Here is a 12866-nt window from a genome sequence, read left to right on the forward strand (position 1 = left end):
GCTTTGACATCGCGGCTAACAGGATTCGAAGAGAGGAAATATTATTTTGCCTACCAAAAAACCATTATCAGGAAGGTGTTCCGAATTGAAGTAAATGTCCCAAAGTCGCGACTTAGTACCAGGTGTTTATTCTTAAGTGCGTTGAACAGGCATATACCATTTCACACATTCGTAGCTATCAGTCCCATAATCACGCGTATGTATACCAAATGCACTTTTGGCCTCTTCTATATTTGCAGACAATTCACAAGCGGAAAAGCTACGAGTATTGGTACCACTTTTAAATTGACTTTGGCTTGAAAATGAGGCCTAACGGGGAAGTCTTGTACTCAAACGTTGAATAATGCAGTGACATGTCTACAGCACACATAAGCACGGAATTCAGTGGGCTTAAAAGAGTGAGTTCAACTTCTGCATCGAATTCCATATCATCCTTCAACTTTTCATCGGTTTCGGTGTCATCGAGCTCCTCCTCATTGTGTAAAAGTGGTATTGCACCTGTGTTCATTTCGCTCCAAAAAAAGGATAAGGGTACTATTATGATGTCAGCCCAGGTCACCCCGAAGATCTTGGCTAGCATTAACTCAAAGGAGTCAAATCTTAAAGCAAACACCGTACATCATCACGAAATGGCTAATCAAGCCAAAGTCAATGCGTCATCTCTACCACTGTCAGACGATCCGCGGACACTGCAATTGGCGTTGGAACTATCACTAGTAGGATTTAACGACAATCCAACTTGCTATGCGCAACCTGCTCCACCCCTATCAATGCCTTTAAGTGCACAGAGTGATTTTGAAATAGGTACCATCAATGGCATGCCCGCGTTTTCTAAAACAGACAGCACCCTGCCACTTCCACCGGCACCGAGCTCCCTCCTATTACCCTGTGCCGGCAACGTCAGCTTAGAAGATCGATCAAAGAAGTCGCAGAATATGACCGAGTGTGTTCCAGTCCCCAGTTCCGAACATGTTGCCGAAATAGTAGGCCGACAAGGTGAGTATTATCGACAACCCTGCATTAAAGTGTTATATTATTTTTTTTAAGGTTACAATGTCGGAACAAATTAGTATGAAAAACAGATAATGCTAATATTAAGCAAAATGATTTTTGAAAATTTCTTTTTGCAGTTACTATTAGTTTTGTTTGGAGAAACTTTTTGCATCGAAAAATTAATGTTTTCAAGGAAAAAAGTTTAAAAAAAAAACGAATTTTTTACACAAATTTGGCGTAATATGTACTGAATATGTTAAGAAATGTATTGTATCCTTCAACAGGAAATAAATTACCGATTTATTCATGCCAAAATTTACTAGAAGTAAGTTTAAATTATGAGTTTGTTTAACTTTTGTTTTGTCAAAATACTCACATAAGCAGACCAGATTAAAGCTAGAAAAGTCGGACTTGACGCGCAGATTTCTGGGCTTCTTGCAGAGCAAGTTTGTTTCAACGGGGTGCCATGCCCACTTTAACGCCCAAAATCCACGAAAAGCTGTAGCGCCTTTAGTTTTATTGCTAGAAAATGATATGTATTTGTCTCACAAACACCTATTGATTAACCTAACAATTTGCCACGCAAACACAAACCGCCCAAAACTGTGCCAACCAACGTTTTCATGCTAGAAAAAGCAACATTTACTGAAATGAATTTGTCTCATCAGTACCAAGGAGTGTAAATGAAGACCATTTTAGCTCTAGCCATGTTCTGCCCACCGCCCACATTTTTAAGCTAGAAGGTTGAAATTTGACATTTAGAGTACCAAGTTTCCGCCCACTCTTACAATAACATTTTCGTACTTTTTTTTTATTAGTTCATATTTATCGATTAAATATTAAATTATAAGGCTTCTTATCGTTTTCTAAAAACCGGTAACCCCTAAGATATTAAAACATCTAAACTATATATCCTATACCCGTTTCTTGTAGAATAAATGGGTATACTAGATTAGTTAAAAACTCCAAAAAGTGTACATATTATGATCAGGATAACTAGCCAAGTGGATCTAGCCACATCCATCTGTCTGACCGTCTTTGTGAATAATAAATATAATATTAAAATTATAATACACAAATTATATTTAGATAAATTTGGGTTTGGTATGTTCCTGAGCTTCCTGCGCAGCCCAAGTTTTTTTCAGCAGTGTGCCGCAATTTTTATTCCAGAAAAATTGTTGAACTTAAATGTGTTGGTCTCGTAGACACCTATCCTTTGACCCAAAAATTTAATATTAAAATTATAATACACAAATTATATTTAGATAAATTTGGGTTTGGTATGTTCCTGAGCTTCCTGCGCAGCCCAAGTTTTTTTCAGCAGTGTGCCGCAATTTTTATTCCAGAAAAATTGTTGAACTTAAATGTGTTGGTCTCGTAGACACCTATCCTTTGACCCAAAAATTTAAATGTGTTGCCCCCATCAATAACGCCCAAAAATGAGGCGCCCACAGTTTTCATGCTAGAAAAAACGTATCACTTTACTTGGCCACGTCAAATAGTAAAAAAAACGTCCAATCAATTTTTTTTTACTTTTAGGTTGCAAAATAAAGGCTTTGAGAGCCAAAACCAACACTTACATTAAAACGCCCGTTCGAGGAGAGGAGCCGGTGTTTGTAGTAACTGGTCGAAAGGAAGATGTGAACAAGGCTAAACGAGAAATTCTTTCTGCTGCTGACCACTTCAGCTTAATACGAGCATCACGTAAGCCCTTGAGCGACGGTCATAGTGGCAGTTTCGCAGGAAGTACGAGTGGATCTGGAGGTAGTGCAATGCCGCGCATGCAGTCTGGACCTCCATGTATGCCAGGACAGATAACCATACAGGTACGTGTACCTTATCGGGTGGTTGGACTTGTTGTTGGGCCTAAAGGTGCTACAATTAAACACATTCAACAAGAGACTCAAACTTACATTGTAACACCGTCGCGCGAAAAGGAACCAATTTTTGAAGTGACTGGCTTGCCAGACAATGTAGATACTGCACGAAAGCAAATAGAAGCTCATATTGCCCTTCGAACTGGAACAGGATCTGGAAGTGTCGATGGTAATACTGTGCAAGGTGGTGAACCGGTTGAGGGAAATGAATTTGCGACCCTGCCGACAATAAATTCATTAACCCAAATATTAAATGATAATTTGAATTCAGATATTTTGTCGTCTATATACAAAAATGCAATTCCATCTGCACAGGATTATGCAAAAAATATAATAAAAATTGCTGAGAACGGTAGCCATTCCGTAAAGACAATGCAAGGCCATCATACTGGCAATTGCTTTAAAAAAACTGAGTTTTCTGATATGGAAATAGCAGCAACTATAAAAGCAACTCAAATATCAGACAAACATTTTCCGGAAAATGAAGTTTCCATGCCATCATCGAAGGCTAATGTTGTATTCCGTAATACGCCTAGCAAAACATTATCCTACTGTCCTCCCACACCTACATCAGCATCGATTCATTCCAACTCTAATGCTAATATTTTAACAAGATCTTGTTCATCTGCTTCTTCAACAACTTCAACAAAGAGTACCAACAATAGCGCCAACACACCTCCAGAAATATTAAGTATATGGAAAAATATAAGTGATTCAATTGACGTCGACGAGGGTATAGGGGAGTCGCCTAGTATTTGGAACCAACAGGGTAACATTATACCCACAGCACACTGCTCACCTACAGTCTCAATTAGTCCTACGGATTCGCTCTTAGGTTTTGGTGAGCATTCTGTAAATCAAAAAAATCTGCATCAGACTAAGGAGCCGACTACATGTAGCAACAAGCAAAAGACGCAAGCTATTCAATTGCAACCTATCCCGGATAAATTTATGATTCACCGCGAATGTTTTGTTTGTAACGAAAATGATGTTACAACTGCTTTGGTTCCATGCGGCCACAATATGTTTTGCATGGAATGTGCGAATCAAATATGCATTTCTATGGAAGCAGTTTGTCCGGTTTGTAATTCTATTGTTTACCATGCAATGCGCATTTTGGGATAATTTTCATTGTAATAATTTATTAGTTTATTGCTCATTTTGTTTAAGAGTTCATTTTAACTGGTATATTTATACGTTTGAAAATTGTGTATGTCCTTGCAGGCGCTATAAGACATTTCCCGTCACAAAATGTAAATATATTCTTTATCAGCATAACTAGAAGAGTCAATCTAGCCATGTCCGTTTGTCCGTTTCTCTGCCCGTTTCTATCCTGCACGTCCCATTCGAAAATCAAATAAAAAAAACCTTAAAAAATTTAAAACTTCTAATTTTGGTTTATTTCTGCATATATTGAAAATTAAAAAAAATAACGGTCGCTTTTCTCATATAGCTTCCATAGGAACGATCGAATAATTATTCTCAAAATAACACAAAGACCGCTATATATTGTTTTCGGTAAATTAAAATGGTAATAGTTAATTAAATAGGAACATTATCTTAGTATCACTGTATTAAGTATTTATAAAAACTTTCGATGTTTGCTTCCATTCTTGGTTTTATTTTTTTAATTTTGCCAAAATAGTAATGTTGTTTTAGCTTTGGTTTTTTGGTACATTTATAACACTTACAGCCAAAATGTCAAAAACAGGATAATAGTAGTTCTTCGTACAGTTGAATCTTTAGATCACGAAAAACTACGTCAAACTATTCGTATTTTAATTGAGCACTGGTTTTTTTTAATTTTATAAAGATAATTTTTTAATATTTTGAGTTGCGGTCAAAAAATTACCGAGTAATATCGATTGTCGATTAAAACGACGTTTAAAACAAATATTACGTTGGGCAATACTAAAATTCAAATTCCAGCAGCAATTCTGTTATTGGCTTAACAATGCAAACCTATTATTTTATTATGGATTTCTTCCAAATATGGCTTGTTCGGCTTGTATGGACGGTAACTTTAAAGTAGTGCACAAGTTTTTACGATATCAACAGACGCTTTACAGTCACTGACAGTTTTTTAGAAACTGCTGAGCTGTTGGTCACAATATATGCAACGCATTTACCAAAAACGACCTAGGGTATGTTTAAATGTTTATCCTAAAAAAATGTTTAGCCTGTTTTATTTTAAATAATGTTAAATCGGTCCTTTTCTGCTATTTTTATACCTAGGCAGAGGGTATTATGATTTCGGTCATAAGTCTGCAACGCAGTGAAGGATACGTTTTCGACCCCATAAAGTATATATATACTCTTACATTTTTATATATAGCCTTTTCCGCCCGTCCCTCCGTTTCTACATAAACAAGTATCTCAGTTTTAAAGTTTATTAGGCTTAAACTTTCCCAAAAGTCTTCTTTATAGTGCAGGTAGTATATAAGACGCAATCTGCCGGATCACGCAACTATATCTTATATCTGCCGTATGAATAATCAAAAAAAAAATATTTTAATTGGAAATGACAGTTATTAATTAGTTCGGAATTTCGAATTGAATTTTATCAAAATCGGACGACTACATCATATACCTGGGGACGACCGGAAAATTGGTGGGAAAACAATATGAAAAAATAAAGCTTCGTTTTTTTATTATCTTATACTATTCGGCATATAATTTTTTTTAATTTTAAGAATTTTAAATTAAGTTGAATCAAACTCTAACTTGTAGTTTTCAATTAAACGGTCAGAGAAACAACAAAATAATTATTTAAAAAATATATATTTTTTAAATATCACTGAAGATAACAACAGTCTTTAAAAATGTAATATGGTGTTACTAACATTACTAATTTCTTATAAGTGCAAGGGTACTCAAACTTCGGATTGCCGAGGTTAACTTTCTTCAAGTCAATGTCGCCCTAAAATAGAAAAAATGGAAATGATTTGATAATAATTATTAATGTAATATACAAATTATTACTGGGGTTCTAACAAAATTGAAAAAAATTACAACAAAATAATAATTACTTTTAAAGTAATATCTTTTTGTTTTATATATTTTCTAAAGTTGTATTTCCGAAGTTTTCAAAAAATCATCACAGAATAGGTAATCCGATTGTAGCATTGTTATAAATAAAAACACTAAAAAAATAAGTATTACATTTAGATTTCTATTATAGTTTTTATTGAATTTTATTTAATTATATTATATTTTTATTTGCCAAACACACCTTTAACAAGTCTAAAAAACATTGCCGTTCCAATCGAAGTTAAAGTTTCGGTAGGTCCTAGCATATTTATTTAATATAGGTATGGTTGGATGTCAAATGTCAGCCAACTACTACCTTCTTTTCAAAACTGTAACATAAAAAAGTAAAATGCTTTTAGTATAATTTTAGGCAAATAACGTCATTATGGTGTGCGAATGTTTACTTTTAAAGAATAAAAACACACTGGATATATATGTAGACCATGTAGATTGATCATTTTCCAACCTGTGTTGAGGTAATATATGTCGGACTTTTTATACCCGGTATACTAGATTTGTCTGAAAGTATGTAACAGGCAGAGGAAGCGTTTTCGACCCCACAAAGTATATAAATTCTTGATCAGTATCACTAGCCGAGACGATCTACCCATGTCAGTCTGTCTGTCCGTCCGTATAACCGCTGAGATCTTGGAATCTATAAAATCTAGAAAGTTGGGATTCGGAATGTAGATTCTAGAGCTTCCATGCCCACAAACGACCATAGCACTAGAAATCGTCTAGCACGCACATTTATTAATATTATCTAAAAGTTTAAATGCGATTGTGTTCTTTAAATGTTAAAGCCAACATATTTAATATGTTGCAAGGTCAATTGAGCTTGCACACCACATGCAGCAAATCAGCAGTTCTCACTTATACCCCGATAAAGGCGCCACCAGTTGGGCTTATGCTTGGTAGCGTTGGGTGCAGCAAGTATGCGCTGGTCTCCTTTCCTGGAGACTCCATCCGTCTTGCACTCCATTTAGCTGAGTAACGGGTATCTAATAGTCGATGAAATCGACTATAGCATGTTTTCTTGTTTTGTATTAAACTTACTTTACTTCTTTCTTTATTAAGTCAAAAACCCATTGAAACCGCCATTTAATGCAACCTATGACTTATATAGCCCCTAATCTTCAAGGACTAATTTGAAAACCAAAGAAATTAATATGAATCCCCTGTATACTTTTTGAAAAGATTGGGACCCGAACGCGTTTTTTTTGGATTTAGAAACAGAAGCTCAGCCTTAACCCTTTTTTAGTAGATAAAATGACAGCCGATTTCACAAAGCCTTCTAAGATGCAATTTTCCGTACCCTTAGATACACAAAACCAGATAATTCAATAATCAAAGCAAGCCCTGTTATTTTGATTTTATGTTCAAAGACAGAATGACGTTGCGTCGTTATGGTTGTTATAGTTGACGCGGATATATGCGAAAAAAACTTGCGCTGAATCAAAATGATAAGAAAAAGGAAAAAAAAAACCGAATCTACAAATTTGAAACATTTTTTGTATTACTTTTCCTAATGTTCCTATAAGATCTACATGATTGTCGGAAGTTGTACACTATTTTAACGTTAACTAAAATATATGGTTTTATATAGATATTTTAACAAATAAATAGTTTTGAACGATCCAAATTGGATCCGTTTTTGCTTTAATAATCAGAAAATTTTGCGGTATAGGATTATTAAATTGAACAGTACAATTAATCAGTACACTTCTTAGGAAGTTTATACAACATGATTAAGGTTATTGAGTAAATCAACAAAACTAGGAATATACAATACAAATTTAACTAATTATTATTTTTTGTCTTGCAATTTAATAATCAATGGTTACATTTCTCTATACGTCATTCTTGTGCGTAGAATAGTTCCTCGAGTCCTCATTAAGCGCAAAAAAGAATGTACCCTTAAAGCTATTCAGTTTTCTCGATACCTTAAATGTATCTGAGTGAGAAACAATGTCGACGTGCCGTTAATCATAGAATTAAAATGTCAAACAATGAGGTGTTTAATGTACATAGGCCTAAAAAAATGTCCTTGCCTAGCACCATTTTACCATTAAAACTTTTCTAAGTATAATTTATTACTATTCTAAAGTTCGTCAGCCCTGGTAGTTTCGATAATAGTATAGGAAAATCACACATTCTTAAAAGTTTTTGGTTTTGTGTAAAAGAATGGCCATTTAACATTTATACGTTTTTCGTCACTAAATAGTAGATTTCAAATAGTCGTTCTTGCCTTGCTATCTTATCTTATAATTCATGAACAGTTTTTATAAATCAAATACAACCTTTTTTTTTACTATTTTTCAAAGGAAGGAAGCTGTTTATTAGGTTTTGATAAAATGTTAAAGTTTTAAGAAAAATGAGAATGTTCCAATTTAATTTACTACTCAAGATGATTGCCGAAGTGGTCAGTAGTTCATTCGTAATCAAAAATAACAAAGTTATTAATGTTTTTTTTAGTATTTTCTCATTAGTTATCTGATCATTTCTTTGGCAGCTGCAGTATATAGTCGTTCGAGCTTTTTACTTTTTTTTTTATTATTAAAATAATGAGATTTCTAAGAGTGTAAGTTAATATATCAAAAAATATCAATACTATATATTTTTTACATTTTTATACCCTTGGAAAACATTTAGGTTAAAGGCTTTAATTAGATCTGTTCCTGGATTATATTAAATAAAGATGTTAATTAAAAAAAATATACCCTTGGAGGGGGTATAATGATTTCACTCAGAAGTTTGCAAAGCAGTGAGGTCTCCGAACCCATTAAGTAAATATATCCTTGATCAGCATCACTAGACCAGTCGATCTTGGAATGTCTGTCTTTCCGTTCGGTTCTAAGCAAACTAGTATCTCTGTTATAAAGCTATCGGGCTAAAACTTTCCCAAAAGTCTTCTTTCTATTGCTAGTAGTATATAAGTCGGAACCAGCCGGATCGGACAACTATCCCTTATAGCTCCCATAGGAATAAAAAAACTGAGAGATTATATTTGATCAAAATTGAACGACTATTTTATATAGCTGTCATAGGAATTATCGGAAAATAGGTTCGGTGTTTTTTGACGTATTATCTTATAATTTTGGGAATGTCATTTTTTATAGTTTTAAGAATTTCGAGTTAAATTTAATAAAAATCGGAGGACTCTAAGATATAGCTGTCAAAGAAACGGTCAGAGAAATAATTAAATATTTTTTTAATGTCACTGAAACTAGAAATAATTAAAAATTGCACATGGTGTTAAAAATTGCACATGGTGTTACTAACGTTAAGTATTTCTTATTACTGTAAGGGTACACAAACTTCCATTTGCCGAAGTTAACTTCCTTTCTTGTTTGTATTTAAATATTTTAAATGTGCAATATTTTCTATTTCCAATCCGGTTCGCTCCGACATATATACTACCTGCAATATAAATAATACTTTTTGGAAGAGAGACTAGTTTCCGTAGGAACGGTTAAACGGACGGATGGACAGACGAACATGGATATATCTACTCTTTGAGGCCGATCAATACTTTATATACTTAATGGAGAGTATATAAATAAGTGAAAAGTTATACTTAAAAAGTTTAACTTATCGTAATAAATGACAACCAAAAAAAGAAAATTCTGTCAGGCTGTGTAATCATTTTAGCAGTTTAGGCTTTATTTATGTTCGATAGTAGAGTCTCTTATCTTAGTTGGCTTTGTAAAGTCTGCTGTAATTTCATTAAAAAAAAACAAATTTGTTGGTCTGTTCTTTGATTATATGTAATAATTTGATAAATACCATAAAGTTATCATATAGCTTTCATAGGAACTATCGGAAAATAATGTCTAAATAATCAAATACCTTTCTATTACGTTTGCGGTAAATTGAATTGGAATTCAAATGAAACATATTCGTAATATTTTTGTAATTAGATTTCAGTTTTCTAAAAATCTGAACACACAATGCTCCCACGTCAACGACCTGCAACGGTATAGAAACTTTTAGGTTATTTTCTTGTTTTCAATTAAATGAAGTTAATTTTTTTTATATTTTACCCAGTCTAGCCAAATACATTTTGTCAAAATAAAAGATATACACGAAAAACGTAGTTAAAAATATATCGGATCTAAAAATAAACGTTATAACACAAATTCTCTAAAAAATATAAAATTGACTGATAAATAAGTATTAATATTAAGATCAGCACGAATTATATATTTTATCCATAGATAAAATCAGAAACAATAGTTATAAATATATTTAAAATAACGATGTATGACCCACGTGTGACAACTACCTTAATAAAGCTTACGGTTAATGTGAATAAAAAGACTTATACATTTATAGTCAATCATATTTAATACTTATAATACAATGGAAATTGCGCGTTATGTTAAAAAAGCCAAAATAGTTCTGTTTAAAATTGGATGTTATATATCAAAAATTATGTTATACCTGTGTTAATAACATTTTGTACTTTTTCCCAAAATTATATTAATAAATCTAGTCCAAACAATTGTAATAGAGGCTGGCTAATATATTTTTAAATGTATATAATTTTTATATTAAATCTGTAAGGTCAAAAATTAAAATGAGTGAGACTAATAAAGTATATTGAGCGCGCAAAACTAACATTTTAAAATATTATATAAAGTATAACTAGAAAAATTTAATTTCATACAAGAATTATAAAAAAAGAGCATTTATATATATACTATATACCAAATAGAAATATAATATGTATATGTACGTATATATGTATTACATATGTTCATATATACTATACACAGTTATACATATGTATATTATTTACCTCTAAAAAATATGATTTGTAAGTTAGCATACAATTGTAAGGAATTCAATACGTTTTCATATATACGTAGAATCAGTATTTCAAATAAAATTATTAAGACATATTAGTGAGTAACATATATTAATACATTTTTATTTAAAAATGATCTAGGGTGCTTATTTAACTTATATTAAACTTGAAACGTAACTAATGTTTCATAAAAAGGTATACATATATACTTTTGCAATAAATAATCTTTACCGCTGATAATGATAACATTATACGAAAATTCAGATAAGAAAATAATGTTACCCTAACGTTCGAGTATTAAAAATATATTTTAGAATTATTTCTGTTCCTGGTTGTAGTTGTTGAATTTAAATGTGTCAATCAGCGCAACAACAACTTTAATTCGGAAATAAATATTTTACAAAACTTAATGACCTGAGAACGGACAAAACAATATTAAAACATTTGTAACGTTATAAATTAACTTGGGAATACAGCTGCAACTAAAGAAAATTTATTTGCCTTTAAACGATTTTTCTATTTCAGAGAAGATATGGAGCGTAAGCCACTTCAATCTTTCCCTTAAATGTATGTTAACCTAATAGTGATTTTTCTTGCCGCAAATCAGAAACAAGTTAAATAACTCAGGTCGACAAAAAACCCCAAATTAAAGGCTACAAAATCTGAAAGTATATTACCTGTAGAAGATCAAAAACATAGAAATTTTTACAGCTTGATAACATCTATACCTTTTGTAGCCCACAACCAGAATACAGCTGATATGATGGATTTTGTAGCGTTTAGTGTCGGGTAAACAAAAAGTTTCAACTTTGTCGATATGTGTAATTGTTTACTGATTATACATGTTCGTGGTAATTAAAAAAACTCTTTCAATAAATACATATATACAGTAGTATATCAAGTGTATTAGGATACGCAACCCAGCCATTAATGTTCTTTCTTTAAAGTTGTGTATGAAATAAACAACTAAAGGCTCCAACAATATTTTGACTCCTGTAAAACTATTTTTTAAGAAATGTGTACATACGTACATACAAATATTTTTTTACACAGTGTGTAAGGTTTTACATTTAACTTATTATAATTGGCTGATGTATTTACAACGAATATTTTACAAATACGAACGAAAGAGTACTTATAGAAAGAAAGAAAAATAAATAATGAAAACAGAATAAAAATTCTGCGGATAAATAAATAAATTTATGTCTATAAAATATATATTTATTTATCTAATGTAATACAAGTATAGATTTAAATTAAGCTCCTCAATACCAAAAATAATATAAACAATATAAAAATATCCATAATGTGTTCGAAAGAAAATATAATATCTTAGAATTACTTTTCATATATCGACTTTAATCGGCATACTCTTTTTACTGATTAGTATTCACATTTAAAAGCCGACTTGAAAGCCAATGCCCCTAAATTTATATGAGAAATATTTATGAAAATATAAGTATACATATATATATATAGTAATGTATCACTAAATGGTTAAAAAATAAATTTTTCGGAGATAAATAAATATATTTATTATACGTAGGTAAAGGTGGTAGGGGCAGAAATTTTTGCATAAAGTTTTTTGGCACAAAAGTTCCTAGGCCTTACTTAAGTATATTGGTTTTTGAAAATTTGAGATGTCCAATTTAGTATACGTAGGCATTTGCAGTTTGCAGCAAAAAATTGTGCAAAAACATTTGTGGAACGGCTTACTAGTTTTGACGCCAGAGTGTTCCCCCACTTAAATAATGGCATTCGTGGGGCATGTAGAAGTGAGAGTTCCGGTCTTTTTCTCGTCTTCTTTTGTTTAAGAACTTAACTTAAAATGTTAAGATGCCCGCATAAAATTGCAATGCTCACACGCACACGATAGTAAGTCATAGACTAGTGGAAAATTGAGTGATATACAGCGCTGTAAAGTTATTGCCCGTCAATATGGGCAAAAACTAACGGTCCTTTAACTGCCTTCTAGTGCTTTTAACAATGGGTAAACGACCTTCCTTCTCTTTTTTTCCCATGTGAATGGTGTGCTGATCAGAATGGAGAAGGCAAAGTCCGAGAATTCCCCTCCAGCTCCGCGGAATAATATTATTGTAAATTATTGAATTATAGTACTGTGAAATATTGAAGAGACAGAGGTAGTGATGAAACAG

At 32.2% G+C, this 12866-nt stretch overlaps 2 protein-coding genes across 3 annotated transcripts in view; both read left to right on the forward strand.

Annotated features, from left to right (window-relative positions):
• The first annotated feature begins 313 nt into the window (after positions 1–313).
• The window catches only part of LOC108036028 (paired box protein Pax-6), a 57739-nt gene continuing 45186 nt past the window's right edge, over positions 314–12866 (forward strand). Inside the window, exon 1 of one of the 2 annotated variants that reach the window (XM_044091288.2) lies at positions 314–398. Coding sequence is in view for 1 of the 2 variants with exons in the window: in XM_044091289.2 (XP_043947224.1) it covers positions 2792–2819 (28 nt within the window). In the remaining variant the exon portion in view is untranslated. Of the gene's footprint in view, positions 399–2747; positions 2820–12866 lie in introns of those variants that run through there. The other variant, XM_044091289.2, reaches the window with a different exon arrangement.
• On the forward strand, positions 354–12072 carry LOC108035976 (RNA-binding protein MEX3B). The gene is made up of 2 exons (XM_017111798.3): positions 354–996; positions 2533–12072. The coding sequence occupies exons 1-2, from the start codon at positions 354–356 to the stop codon at positions 3993–3995; spliced, it is 2106 nt and encodes a 701-aa protein (XP_016967287.1). The 3' UTR covers positions 3996–12072.

This window comes from Drosophila biarmipes, chromosome 4 (genome assembly GCF_025231255.1).
Source record: "Drosophila biarmipes strain raj3 chromosome 4, RU_DBia_V1.1, whole genome shotgun sequence".
NCBI classification, from domain to species: domain Eukaryota; kingdom Metazoa; phylum Arthropoda; class Insecta; order Diptera; family Drosophilidae; genus Drosophila; species Drosophila biarmipes.

Bases quoted from the DNA above. Each gene is read 5' to 3' on its own strand.
- LOC108035976 (XM_017111798.3), top strand. From the start codon at position 354: ATGTCTACAGCACACATAAGCACGGAATTCAGTGGGCTTAAAAGAGTG. The intron at 997-2,532 runs GTGAGTATTATC...TTTTACTTTTAG, and splicing joins CGAAATAGTAGGCCGACAAG to GTTGCAAAATAAAGGCTTTG.